Genomic DNA, 15,424 nt, shown 5'->3' with positions numbered 1-15,424 from the left:
GAGAGAGAGAGAGAGAGAGAGAGAGAGAGAGAGAGAGAGAGATTGGATTTAGAATCAGAGAACCTGGGTTTATATCCCAATGCTGCCATTTATGTGAGACCTTGGACAAGACAACTTTTCAGACCTCCATTTTCTCATCTATAAAATTAGGAGATTGGCCTTTAAGGTCTCTTCCAGGTGTGGATCTGCCCTTTACAGTCATATACAACAATCAATTACCTCTTCTGTGTGTCCACCCTTCAAATAGTTGAAGCCCCTGACAGGTCTTTCTTCAAACCAAACACCCCCAGTTTCATTGTCTATTCTTCATTTGGCATGCTTTCCAGACCCTTCACTATCCTGGTCACCCTTTCAATGGATTCTAATTTTCATTTTCTGTTTTCAGTAGCTTGTAGAATTGAATACTGAACACTGAACATGATCTGACCTGTGAAGATTATAGTGCTACTGGTAGCTTTCTTATTTCACAAATACTTCAATAAACTTCAATCGAATTTTGATCTCATCAATGTGGGCATTTTTTCCCATCAGCACAGATTCCAACTTAGAGACAATTTTGTATCTTGTGCAATTCTGATCCAAGTCCTCTCACAGATTCTCTATAGACAACCACCCCAAAGTAGTATAGACTTTCCTGGAGGTCTTTTGCTGGCATGTACTGTTGTGTGCAGATGCAAAGCATGGAATCCCTGCAAAGGTACAGGGATGGCCTCACCCAGAGTTCCAGGGGACCCCCCTGGAGAACTTTGGGTGAGGGGCAGTTGAGAAGGGTTGAAGACAGTTAATTTGTGGGATTGGATATAAGCAGACACTCTGCTTGATTCTCCTGAGTTGGGGTTTCTCTTGAGAGACCATTGTAGCTTAAGCCAGTGGTTTCTGCTCATAGGGTTAGCCTATTTGTCATTACTATTCTTCATTAATATAATTATATAATTATATAATTACTTAGTGATTAGAGAGTAAAATATTTATCAATAGCAAGAGAGCCAGTTTTAGTTAAATGCTTTCTCTCCTCCAGTGAGGAGGGGGAAGGGTCATCAATTTAACAGTTTAGGGTCACCTTTCCTTTATTCAAATACCTTCATTAACTTTCTCTAATTTTCCTTGTTAATTCCTAATATAACTTTTTACCTTCAAATCTGTGCCTGATAATTATTTGAAGATACTTACAATTCAGTCTGTATATTTAGTTGAATCCTGTTGGCTGCCAGTTTAAGATCTCCTCTGTCCTCAACAGTTAGATAAATAATTTCTATATATCTCCTCTAACTGACCTGAGAGGAATATAAATTTAAGAAAGAAACATTATTGGGGTTTCAGCCATAATAGAAACTCACCAGAAGAATCTTATTCCTGTCTTCATTACCAACTGAAGCAGAAGCACTTAGAGGGGGAGGGGTTTGAGAATCAGGAGTGTTTTACCCCCTCCTTTCCTCACTGTAGCCTGTCAATCTCTGGCTCTTAACTTAAAGCGCTATTTAGCCCTGAAAACATTTATCTGCTTCTCCAAACTATCTGTTATTATCATCATAACAGTACCAGTGTAACAATTCAGGTTATTTTTCCATTTTCCCTCTCTGATCAAATGGCCCCAACAATATGCCTGACTTTTTGTCACATATGTGCCATCACTGAAAATATGTCGTAGTTCACTTTGTCTCTGCCCTGGAGCCCTTGCACATAGATTAAAAAACAAACAAACAAATAAACTTGCTCCTTAAAATATTTTAAGTAATGATTGCTTGCATATTAAAAAAAAACTTTTGGGAGCAGCTGGGTAGCTCAGTGGATTGAGAGCCAGGCCTAGAGACAGGAGGTCCTAGGTTCAAATCTTGCTTCAGACACTTCCCAGCTGTGTGACCCTGGGCAAGTCACTTGACCCCCATTGCCTACCCTTGCCAATCTTCCACCTATAAGTCAATACACAGAAGTTAAGGGTTTAAAATTAAAAACAAAAACAAAAACAAAAAAAAAACTTTAATCTGTTACTCTTTGGGTCACTTACAGCTTTGATTCCTCAGAGATTGTCATGGTCTAAGACTTGCAATCATATAGTATCATTGAATAAACATTTTTCATTTAAAAAGATTAGTTGTTGTATCCAGGAATAACCTAGTTATTAAAAACACTGTACAATTTCCCATATACAATATACCTTTCCTTTTTTTCTTCTTTTCAATTCTGGATCCAATTCACTGTCCATCTTTAATTTTAATTAAGCAATTAATTAATTTTCGATCAATAACATTAAATCAAAATAATATTAATGTATTATTTAATTTGTATGTGGATTATTTGCTATGCAGCTTTTTTCCTCTTCTACTTTGTTCTATGGGAGGGGAAGGATGTGCTAGAAATGATAATGATATTTAAAAATAAGATATTACTACACATTTTAAAAAATATATGACAGGAAAAGGATTTGGGCTAGTCACATAGTCAGGGCAAGGAGCAATTAATAGACAGTTCCACAGGGACTCACTGATTCATAGGAAGACCCCCAGAATGTTGAATTGATCCCTTATAGTGAATATAATGAAAGAGATGAATGAAAGTTAAGGAGGATGATAAAGTATGGATGGATTTTTTTATACAGTTGGAGGAAATGCCTACATTGATGAAGATATTCAGTGAAATACATCCCATGGTGGGCTTACGTTAAGACTTTCAGCAATTAAAATCTCAAGGTGTTTGTCATAACTTCCAAGTTGGGGCTCCTTATCTTTTTAGAATGAGACTCTGTGCCTTGTATTTGTGTAATTATTTTTTTGTACCTAAATTCAGAACTTTTTCATTTATACCTACCAAAAATCATCTTACTTTTGGCCAAGATTGCTTGAATCTTTATTCTGTAAGGATTCCTATCCTTCTGAAGAAGGAACTAATAATACTTACAAGTGAAAGGTAGGTATGGGGTGAGGTGGGATTCTTAAATGATTCTGAATTTGTTGTACTCTGTAATGATTTTAAAAGACAATAGGCCATTTTATACCTGGAACTTAGTGAGCATTTAATAAACAAAATGCTTGTTTCCTTGACTAATTACCAAGAAATGTAATTATGATAAAACTAATGGTGGAAGGTTCATCATAACTACTAAGCTTTAGCTAAGAATACTCTTCCTAAGAGTGCATGAATATGTGTTTTCGTTTTCCAATGCTATGTCTCATTAAAAGAACTTATTGGCAGCTTTTGTATTAATGACCCTGGAAATTAGTGGATATGGGAAAAGACTCCCTTTGGAGCCCTTACAGATAGGTTTTAAAAACAACAACAAACAAACTTGATCCTGAAAATATTTTAAGTAATGATTGCTGGCATATTCAAAAATACTTTAAACATATCCTACAGCACTTCATTTCTTTTAAGAAGGAAGAAGAGCAGTAACAAGCTATAATCTTGTGATTTTCTTTATCCCAAAATAATCTCAGTTGTAACCAAATGAAGTATTTCTTATGAACTCAAATAGAAATATCTTTCATTTAATAAGATAGAACTCATAGACAGACAACATTCAAAATTACATTTAAAGTCTTTATTTACAGAATACATTGGTTTATGAATAGAATCATTTGCATGTTCTTTCTAATGTACATCTTTAAAACTAAAAAGCAAACAATACCTCCAATATTAAAAACTATAACAATGGGTTTAGCTATCTATAAACACCAGGTACATTTCCTTAGAACAATGATCTGAACCAAAAAATATTTCTTTGATCACATGATTCATCCACAGAAACATCAAGGAACAAAAACCCTGCAATTAAATATTTATTTTCTTTAAAATGTTTGGCGACATACAACTAAACCACTATCAGGTACAGTGCAATTGGCTTCTATCAAGTTGCCAAGAAAAGCAGCAGAAACTGGAAATTAGGTAATACAGAATAATTGTTTTCCTGCACAGTTATTTATTAGATTAATGCTAGAATGAGGTGGAGAAAGATTTAATGCTATGAACCACAAGTATTAAAACTTTAAATTAAATTAAATTTCAGGAGGTATGCAATTTTATTCATAGTTTTTTATATAACTATTATGTCAAGGAGGAAGAATTGTATTTTATAATATATTTTCAAATCATAGAGAAGACAATAATTTCCATTTTCTATTGTTTGGAAATCATTCATAGGTCCTAAAAAACTAGATGAATGGAAATACTATGTTTGAATAAAATTTGGGGATATACAGATACAAGTCTATACAAATATGCCTGTCTTCATTGCAAATCAGAAATAAAATATTTCGAATGAAATCTCTAATCAGCTAGGACATTCTTTTACTAAGTTTCTATTGGGTTTCTTAATTAAATATAACCTTATTCAATATTTAAACTAAATGGTCATTTAGTCAGTGCTTACCAGAAACTAAATTTGTTCTCAATTAAATCAGTGCTTCTTTGGAAATTACCACTTAAGTTATTTTATAGAATTCAAACGAGTGTTTACTTTTGATCTATTACTATATGTAAAGTTTACTGTTAACAATTTATAGATTATTTCCATTGATGACCACAGAAGTTAGTAGGTATGGAGAAGGAAGGAACTCAGAGAATAATCTTACACACAGAGGGACATTGAAATAACCTATAACCTTTTTTTTTTATCAGCACTTTGCCACATTGGCAATATTTCATGGTGATTCAACAGCTGACTATATAAACATCACTTCCCAAATAAACTTATTAATGCCATTGCAATGTGCTGTATTTTTATTTTATTTAAATTCCTACCTATAATATAATTTGTTTTATTCTTTTTTAGGGGGAGAGGAGTAGCCAGAAAATTTTATAACTGTCATAATGTCCCACTTTTATACTTTGGGCAGGATGGACATCTTAAACATTCTTTCGAACTGCTGTAAAATGTGATCTTTTTTCTATATTGATTTTTATTTAAGTGAAAAACTTGGATCATATGAAGGTTGTTAAACATGGATGTTATGTGTTATTGAGGAAGATGAAGGGTCCTATCAGAACAAGGGACTTCAAATCTACACTTAATAGTGAGAGGCCAGGAGATGGAGAATTGGCTGGAGAGTCTGGAAAATGTGGGTTCAAGTTCTATCTACCTCTGACACGTTCTGGCTGTGTGACTCTTGGAAAGTCACTTCATTTCTTGGTGTTCAAGGCCAACAAACTCTAATAAAGTCAGTCAATCTACAAGCATTTATTTAGCACCTACTAAGTGCCAGGCACAATGCTAAGCAAGTTACAGGTAAGTTGTACATCTGTATTGGTGGAAAGTTTCCTTAGCCCGGATAATGCCACCCCCCCACCCCGTGATAGTTTAGGTGTTTGGAACTGCCCAAAGACAGTGACTATCCCTTTTATTCCAAGGACGTATTACCACAGTGCCTAATAGAATGCTCAACTCCTAATGGATACCCATTGAGTTACTGTTTGCTTCCCAGGAGGAAGGAGGATCGACTAGATGACCATTCAAGGCTCCTTCGGTCTTTCTTTCAGACACAGACACGGTATGTAAATGTGTTTATTGATTAGCTTTTAAAAATTTACTAATTGTTTAATTTGTTCCGTTTGTAATGATTGTCTCCTTAACAACATTTTCTTGCTTTTGAACTCTTTGGGGAACGTAGGGACTGTTGGCATGAGCATCTTTTGTCCACAAGAAAAGAGACTGGAAATCTTGTTGCTAACGCCGATATCCAGCAGAGGAGGATGCGAATTCACATTTAAGGGGGGAAGAAACCCTGGCCGGCTTTGGGAAGTGTGATCCAGCGGGAAGGCCCCTGAACCCCGTCTTTCCAGCATCGCGTGATTTCGCCTGCTCAGGGGCCCCAGAGGCCCGTTCTCTGGCAATTCCTTGGAGCCCGTCAGCCCTGGCGGCGATGGGGAGAGGATTTTTTTCTTTCCTACAAATGTTTTTCCATCTTCCGCAGTTGGAGTGAGACTGGTAGTGAGCTGTGAATCAGAACTATAGTGATTTGCCCCCGAGGTTCTCTTTTGGACGATATTTTTCAGGGTGGAAACAAACATGGTCTGGGCTGTTGACTCCGGGTCCTGGTCTACCGGGACGTCATTGCAAGGATGGCTTCCTTCCGAAAAGAGGGGCTGCGAAAGGATCTCATCGTAAGACAGCTTCCTGGATCCAACCTGTTCGAAGGCCTTTAACAAATGGGCCGCGTCTTTCACGTCAATACTCTGATGGCGGGTGATGTACCGCTTGGATAAGGCTAGCCCGTTTGTTTTCAGAGAGAATTCTTCCTCCGGGGTAATATCCTGGAGCTCTTCTTGTAAAGAGGCCACTTTACCCAGGTGCAACAGTGAAGGAGAGCTCTTTATCCAAGGATCGGAATGCAGGTGTTGTGCCTGGCCCAGCTTAGGTCCACTAGGAACTGCGGCCGGTCTTTTAGTAGGGGAACTTGGTTCTGAAGCGTCGTCACTGCTACCTGAAAGATCCAGATCTTTAAAGCCGAAAAGACCTTTATCCATTTCAGAGGAGTTGGAGCGGGGAGAGGAAGCCGTTTTAATCTCGATTTCCGAAGGGGTGGTGCAGGAGGTGGGAGAATGAAATCCCTCCATGTCCCCGGGGGGCACATTCAAGTACTGCTTGGTGGTGTGTCTCCCCGAGGGAGATTTGGCTGTGGTGATTATGATGACTTCTTTCCCTTTGGCCTTGCACGCATTGAGCAGAACCTTCAAGGTGTCTCGGTCCTCTGAATTGATGGCGTAAACTAGAGCCGAGTAACCAGAGTGGTCTTGGAGACTCAAATCAGCTCCGCTTTTGATCAGTAAAGAGACTATGTCAGGGCCCGCCTTTTCCAAGCAAGCGTGCATCAAGGCCGTTTTCCCAGTCTTGTCTTGGATGTTCGGGTCGGCATTATTTTCCAGCAGATACTTGACCATTTTGACCTTGCTGACACTCTGGTGGTCGATATGCTTGGTCTTACAGGCGATCATTAAAGGGGTTTCCCCTCGATCGTTACTCTCGTTGATGTAGGCTCCCCCTTCCAACAAGAGCCGGGTCAGGCGCAGCCGGCTTTGATAGACCGCTTTGATCAGGGAGTTTCCATCACTGGAAAGCTCTACGGCTTCATCCATCCTAAAACTCTCTGGGGCAGACTGGAGACGAGGACCTGCTTAGAGAAGAACGTGAACAATATTAGCCAGACTCAATGCCCCGATTGGTATTCACTGTTACTATTTAAAAACAAAACAAAACAAAACAAAAACAAAAACAAAAACAAAAACAAAAACAAAAACAAAAACAAAACAAACCACCCTTAGCTTCTGTCGTAAGATCTATATGTGATCCTAAGGCAGAAGAAAGATAAAGGCTAGGCAATTGGGGTGGACTTGCTTAGGGTCACACAGCTAGGAAGTGTCTGAGACCAGATGTGAACCTGGGTCCTCCTGATTCCAAACCTGGTGCTCTGTCCACTGCACTACCTACCTGACCCTGTGTTTAAAGACCCAGACTTTAATTTCTGGCCAAAGCGTGGCAGACAAGTTATAAAGAGAATGATATACAATTTTCATGAAAATGAGTTTTGTGCAAAATGCAATACAGAATCACATGCTATACAAATATCATTATGCATTTCACATCAGTAAATGCCTTTAAGAAATAAAAAACGCTATTTCCCCCAATTTTATTATTTTATTTTAAAAAATGTTTTTCCATGTTTACAGGATTCATTTTCTTTCCCTCCCCTCTCCCAGAGCAATTCCACTGGTTTATACAAATGTTATCACTTGATACCGACTTCCATATTATTCATTTTTGCAATAGAGCAATCTTTTGAAACCAAAACCCCGCATCCTGTACCCATATAAACAAGGGATGAATCATATGTTTTCCTTCTGCATTTCTAGTCCCACAGTTCTTTCTCTCTATGTGGAGAGCATTCTTTCTCCTAAGTTCATCAGGATTGTCCTGGATCATTGCATTGCTACTAGTAGCAAAGTCCATTACGATTGACCATTCCACAATGTTTCACTTTCTGTGTACAATGTTCTCTTCAAATAATGCTATTTTTCTTTCCCAACTACATACTGAACTTTTATGCTACAACATGGCATGCAATGCCTCAAAATATCCCACATTAATCCTAAACAATAATAATCAAGTTGCTGTAATGGAGGAGGCCTATATCACAAAGATATGAAAAAAAGGGGGAAAGGACCTGTTTGTACAAAAATATTTATAGCTGCTCTTTTTGTGATGACGGAAAAATTGGAAATTGAGGGGCTACCCATTAGCTGGAAACTCCCCAAAAAAGTTATGGCATATGATCATGAAGGAATACTATAGTCCTATAAAAGGATGAAGAGGATGGTTTAAAAAAAACTTGGGGGGGGGCAGCTGGGTAGCTCAGTGGATTGAGAGCCAGGCCTAGAGATGGGAGGTCCTAGGTTCAAATCTGGCCTCAGACACTTCCCAGCTGTGTGTCCCTGGGCAAGTCACTTGACCCCCATTGCCTACCCTTACCACTCTTCCACCTATAAGTCAATACACAGAAATTAAGGGTTTAAAATTAAAAAAAAAACACAACAACTTGGGAAGACATATGAACTGATGCAAAATGAAGTGAGTAGAACCAGGAGAACACTGTACACAGTTATGGCAATATTGTAAGGATGATCAACTATGAAAGATTTAGCTACTCTGATGAAGAGAATGACCAAAGACAATTCCAAAGGACCCTTGATGAAAAAAGAAACATCTCCACTTTTAGAGAGACATCTGATGAACTCTGATTGCAGATTGGAATGTACTTTTTTCAATTTTTATGTATTTCTTGCTTGTTGTTTAAAATTTTTTCAGCATGGCTAGTATGGACATATGTTTTACATGGCTTCATATGTATAACTGATACCATATGGCTTGCCTTCTCAATGGGCAGGGGACAGACAGAATGGAAAAAAGAGCATTTAAGACTCAAAATTGAAAAAAATTTTAAACAAATAAATAAGTGAATTAAAATATAGATAATTTTTGCATAGAGGTAGAGTAGAGTGATTACTGGGCTTAGAGTTAGGAAGATCTGTGTTCAAATCCTGCTGATGCTTATAAGCTATAACACCTTGGGTAAGTCGCAGGTGAAATTATATCTGCATTTGGAGCATAAACTAGAGGGTTCTTTCTCATATATCTATATAATATCTTTGCAAAAAATTTATCTAGAGTAGTTATTAGTAAGGCATTACTATTTGAGTATTAACTTCATGTTTTTATTGGGGATAAAAAAGAGAAGAAAGACCTACTGCATATGGTTAGATTGAACAAAAATAATTAAAATACCATTTTTCAAATTAATTTGGAGGTTTAATAAATACTAACCAACATACTAAGAGATAACTTCATAGAACCAGATACACGAAAAATTAAAATGTGAAAATAGATGGGAAAAAATAGCAAGTGGATTTATGTAACCGGCAGAGAGATTTGTCCTACTAGGTTCCAAAAAGCATTCTGAGGCAGGAATTGTAAGAACAGAATTGGGGGAAACAGAAGTAGACCAATGGATCACAATAGAGAAGCCAGAAGTCGAAAGTGATGATTGTGGGAGATTAGTGGTATCAATAATGATTAAAAAACAACAACAACTGGCCACTGAAGCTTCCTAATTTCATGACTCTGGGTAAGTCACTTAATTCCCATTGCCTAGCCCTGTATTGCTCTTCTGCCTTAGAACCAATACACAAAAAGCCCTCCCCCAAACAACAAACACAGGGAAGGATGGAATTCAAAGGTTAAGTTCAAGGCAGCAGCTAGGTGGCTCAACAGAGAGAGGGCCAAGTCTGGCGTCAGGAAGATCTGGGTTCAAATGTGACCCCAGATACTTTCTATCTCTATGACCTTGGATAAGTAACTTAACTCCCATTGCCTAGCCCTTACTGTTCTTCTGCCTTGGAATCAATACTTAGTACTGATTCCAAGTCAGAAGATCCGGGTTTAAAAAGATTAAATTTAATAAAAACTGTTGGGAAAATTAGATAGCTACAGAGGGGGAAATGGGTTTAGATTTATATTCATGCCTTACATCATGAACAAAGATTCTAAATCAATGAGCTAAATGTTTTTAAAGTCCAAAAGGAACTGAATGATAGATTTGTCTCAATTGTGGAGAGAAGAAAATTATCAAGCAAATAGAAGAAATTATTAGAAAAAATTGGTGTTTTAGTTATACAAAGAAAAATAATTTTATAAACAAAAGCAATCTCTTAAAAAGAAAAGAGGGAAAACAGATTAAGGAATATATTCCAAATATATCAGATAAAGGTTGGACAAGGAGAATTTATAAGGAATGAATATTTGTCCTTCAAAATAACCAATACTCCTTTAGAGAGGAAGAGTTTGAACAATTTTTTTTAATCCCTTACCTTCCATCTTGGAATCAATACTGTGTATTGGCTCCAAGGCAGAAGAGTGGTAAGGGTAGGCAATGGGGGTTAAGTGACTTGCCCAGGGTCACACAGCTGGGAAGTGTCTGAGGTCAAATTTGAACCTAGGACCTCCCATCTCTAGGCCTGGCTCTCAATCCACTTTTTGAAGGAGGAATTTTTGAAGAGAGAAATGGTTCAGACCTGAGATTTCATTTAATTTTACTTCTCCTGGTGTGATACTATTGTGCTATAAGGAGTGACAAACAAGAGGATTTCTATATGAACTAGAAGAACCTCTAGGAACTGATGCAGAGTGAAATGAGCAGAACCAAGAGAACATTATACACAGAAAGTGAAACACTGTGGAACAATAAAATGTTATGGACTTTGTTAATATAAGACAATCTCAAGGGACATATGAGAAAGAATGCTGTTCACATCAAGAGAAGAACTATGGGAGTAGAAATAGAAGAAAAACATATGACTTATCACTTGTATATATGGGTATATGATTTGGGGTTTTGGTTTTAAAAGATCACTCTGTAGCAAAAAATGAATAATATGGAAATAGATATCAAGTGATAACATTTGTATACCCAGAGGAAAGGCTTATTGGCTCTGTGAGGGGGGAGGGAAGAGGGAAGGGAAAGAAAATGAATCATGTAAACATTGAAAAATATAAAAATAAAAATAATTTTAAAAAACTACCTCAATATATTCAGCCCCTCACCTGAGACTTAGAATTGTAATAAGCTGCCTGACTCTTGGAGGAGTTGTATTTCTCCTGGTAACATAGTTCATAGGTTTATAGATTCCTCATAGCTGGAAAGACCCTTCAAATGCCATCAAATTCAAGCCCACCATTTTACAAAAGAGGAAGTTGAAGGAAATGGAGACTAAGTGACTTGTCTGGGGTTGTATAATTAATAAATGACTGAGGCAGGATTCAAACTGGTACTCTTGAGGTCAAGTGCAGTCCTTTATCTATCACTAGTTAGCCAAGGAAGACATATAAACTCAGGTCTTCCTAATTCTAAAGTTGGTCCTCTAACCACTAAGTCACAGTGTAATTATTAGTACAATCCTATTGCCACATGGAAAGCTATTCAGATTCTCTAACCATCAGAATGAAATATAAATCAAGACAACCACATAATAATAATGAAATTAAGGGGCAGCTGGGGGCACGGTGGCACCAGAGCACCAGGCCTGGAATTAGGAGAATGTGGGTTCAAATATGGCCTCAGACACTTCCTAACTATGTGACCCTGGGCAAGTCCCTTAACCTCTTTTGCCTAGCCCTTGCCCTTCTGTTTTAGAGTTGTTGCTAAGACATGAAATAAGAATTTTTTTCCATTCCCAACTCATTTTTATTTTTTAGATTTAAATATTTTATTTTTTAAAAAATTTTCCATGGTTACATGATTCATGTTTTTACTTTCCCCTTCACTCCCCCTATACCCAACACATAGGAAATAAGGATTTTAAAAAATATTCAAATTGACATAAAATAACAAAAAATTATTCTGTGTTGACTATGATGAAAGGAGAGGGACACTATCCTATCACTACTGGAACTTTGGATGAGAGCAAACTTTTTGGAACATAAACTACCATACCCTTTGGCCCAGCAATTATATTGTTGGGGTTAGTCCTAAAGGAAAAGAGGATATATCTGTTGAAAATATTAATATTAAAACATTAAATAAACAAATATCAAATATTAAAATATTAACAGCTAGTTTATTTGTAAGAGTGAAAAACTTAAAAAAAACCATTGGGGATTGGCTAAATAAATCAAAAAGTCATTACTATAAGAAGGTAAATAATAACAAAGAAAATTGGAAAGACTTATTAGAAAGGCTGTAACATAAGATCAATAGAATAAGCACAGAAACTACCTTGACTGCAACTACATATTTTTAAAAATAAAGAAACAAAGCAATAAAAAAAAAGAAACAAAGTGATGACCTGAATGCACAGATAGTTTCCAAAATGGAACACAGGGCAAATAAAACTGGTTTTGTTTTTATTTTAACAAATGTTGTGCTGTGTTGAATATTACTGCATTATGAGAAATGATAAATATTAAGAATTCAGGAAAACCTGGTAAAACTTTTATGAACTGCAGAATGAAGCAAGCAGAACCAGAGAATCAATGTACATGATGACTGCAATACTAGAAATAGAAAGAACAATCAAATGAAGCCAAATGCTATACAATTTATAATGACCAAACCTGGCCTCATAGAGGACAAAATGAATGACCTTCTTTTCATTCAAGAAGTTGAGGAGGGTGGGGAGGGAAAACTATGGTTATGAAATGTTGCATGTCCTGTAGGAAGCAGTCACATGCATGTGGAATTATTTTCTCTTTTTTAGGGGATAATCTTCCTTACAAGAAAAGCCTCAGGGGTTTGGGTAAAGGACAGCAGCGAAGGGACATATTTACAAATGAATGTGATACCAAAAAAAAAAAAAAAAAGACATGTTACATAAAATTGAGGGCAATTGCAATTGCCGATGCTGGTGCCAAATAAATGAAGTTAAAAGTTTCCTTTTTTAAATCAATCATTCAACCAACTAGCATTTATTAATGTTTGCTATGTGCCAGACACTGTATTAAAGTCATGCCAACAAATGGTTAAATGTAAGAATAGAAATTTAATGAACTTCAGTAATAATCACAATATTATTAGTTTTGCTTAACCTTTTTAAAGGGAGATACTATAGGGATTGTTTATTGGGAAGTAACTGACATAAAACGCAGGGGGGTTCAACAAAGCATATTTTTAAAACCCTAATAACTCATGGCTGGAGAAATCCTGGCAGGGGTCCTTGAGAATCATTCACAGTGCTGTATTGTGAGAGCATCTGACCCAGGCTTTCTCCGATTGCTCATCAATGAGAGAGCCATAAGGGTTTCTGTCTGGGGAGGGAAGGGGGACTCATGCTCATGAAGAAGGGGGATGTCTAAAAGGTTGCTTTGGAGTTTGAAAGGCTGATGTGTCCAGTGAAAAAAATAATTATTAGATTATTAAGCACTGAATAATCTTGTGGAGTTTTCAAAGAACTGAATGCTGCCTCTTCAGCAAGTGAATGCTTGTCAAATAATTCATTCATACTGGCTTGGGTCCTATACTCTTGTTGGAAACCTTCTCTGTTCCTATTGGCTTCATAAGAAAACTCATAAATTCAAGACTTTTCTGATGCAAATGTAACTACTGTTGAAATTTTATATGTGTGTTAGAAACGTGCCAGATGTGACTCACTTTATCCATGCAACCTGTTCACGAAGCAATCAATCAGACAATCAACAAGCATTTATTAAGCTCTTACTATGTGCCAGGCACTGTGCTAAACCCTGCTGATATAAAGATAAAACAAAAACAGATCCTACCTTCAAAAAGCTTATATTCTAATCAGGGAGACCACACATACACACACACGCTGACAAGCAAGAGCATGTGCAAAGGAAGGCAACCAAGATAGTGAGACAATTCAAAACACTATCAAAGGGGGCAGCTGGGTAGCTCAGTGGATTGAGAGCCAGGCCTAGAGACAGGAGGTCCTAGGTTCAAATCCGGCCTCAGACACTTCCCAGCTGTGTGACCCTGGGCAAGTCACTTGACCCCCATTGCCTACCCTTACCAATCTTCCACCTATAAGTCAATACACAGAAGTTAAGGGTTTAAAATAAAAAAAAACACAAAAAAACAAACAAATAAACAAACAAAAAACACTATCAAAGGATGACCGGTTGAAGGAAGCAGGAATGTTCATTTGGGAGAAGAGAACAGCTAGCAGGGCATGATGGCTGTGTTTAAGTATTTGAAGGATTTTTATAAGATGAATTTTCATGCTCTTTTACTTGGCCTAAGAGGAAAGAAACAGTTGCAGGAAGATACAGTGAAGCATATTTTAGCTCCAGAACAAGGGGTAACTTTCTAACAACTAGAACCACACAAAATTAGAATAGGTTGCCTTATGTGGTAGGGCAGCTAGGTGGTGCAGTAGAGTGTTGGATCTTGTTATATAAGGGGGGTAATGGCTGATAATAGGGGAGCTGGTGGTACAAGTGAGTCGTCTGGGCCAGGGAGCCTGTAACTACTGTAGCTGGTGATTTGAGACTGCCAGGGATGTGTAGCCTGAGCTGTGATGCCCAGTCGGTCTCCCTGCTATCTGTAGGCTCCTTTAAGGTGGAGAGTGAGGAGCCCGTCCCTGCTGGAGTGAAAGCAGAACTCAACAGGAAGTAAAGCTCACACACTCCCTGAATAAAATGGATGCTTGCCCAGTACTTCCTTTGGAGTCAAGTGGTTGCTATTCTCCCCTATCCTCAGCCCTTAGCCCAGGATGATGTTATAAATAACTATAGAAGCTCACAGTTTCAGGCTAAGGGTTTATTTGAACACAGAAGGGAAAACTGAGGAAAGAGGGTTTAGGGTCTGGAGAAGCTGTTGCTAAGGGCGACTGGCCAGTGTTGGCAATGGACCTAGAAGGTAAGATCAAGCTGAGGGAACCAGCTTCTCGGCCAGAGATAATTTTCACTGCCCTGATGTTATGTGATCTACCAGCTAGACAGATGAAGTTGATGAATTGGTTTAGGGGTGTCCCTGATGCTAGGCTGACATAATCTAATTTCCTGCCCATGTTCCACAACCCAACCTCCCTTCAACCTCCCTTCAACCTCCCTTCCCCTTCCCGGGGTCCTCAAGGGGAAGTCCAGGGGGTAGCTGGGTGTCTGGGTGAGGTCAAGGAAATCAGACCCCCAGGTTGGTTCTGCAGGGGTTTTTATAGTCCCAGCTCAAACTGTCAGTTCCTGGGACTGTCACCTGCTGGGCCGAGTTCCATTCTCCTAACTGACAAGATTGCCTAGGGTAATTTTGCAAATGCAAGAGATCTTGCATAAATCCTGCATTACAGTCTGAAGTCAGGAAGAATCATCTTCCTGAGTCCAGATCTGGTCTCAGACACTTACTAGTTGTATGACACTGGGCAATTCACTTACCCCTATTTGCCTCAGTTTCCTTATCTGTAAAACAAGCTGGAGAGGAAAATGGCAAATCATTCC

The 15,424-nt window shown here is 37.9% G+C and overlaps 1 protein-coding gene across 1 annotated transcript; it reads right to left on the bottom strand.

Annotated features, from left to right (window-relative positions):
• Positions 1 to 5,508: 5,508 nt before the first annotated feature.
• On the bottom strand, positions 5,509 to 7,130 carry ANKRD34B (ankyrin repeat domain 34B). The gene has a single exon (XM_044657676.1). It carries the CDS (start codon positions 7,063 to 7,065, stop codon positions 5,509 to 5,511), a length of 1,557 nt encoding a protein of 518 aa, XP_044513611.1. The 5' UTR covers positions 7,066 to 7,130.
• Positions 7,131 to 15,424: the final 8,294 nt, after the last annotated feature.

The sequence above is a fragment of the Gracilinanus agilis genome, chromosome 1, assembly GCF_016433145.1.
Source record: "Gracilinanus agilis isolate LMUSP501 chromosome 1, AgileGrace, whole genome shotgun sequence".
NCBI classification, from domain to species: domain Eukaryota; kingdom Metazoa; phylum Chordata; class Mammalia; order Didelphimorphia; family Didelphidae; genus Gracilinanus; species Gracilinanus agilis.
The sequence above is the reverse complement of the archived record's forward strand: the minus strand, read 5'-3'. Positions and strand labels throughout refer to the sequence as shown.

Bases quoted from the DNA above. Each gene is read 5' to 3' on its own strand.
- ANKRD34B (XM_044657676.1), bottom strand. From the start codon at position 7,065: ATGGATGAAGCCGTAGAGCTTTCCAGTGATGGAAACTCCCTGATCAAA.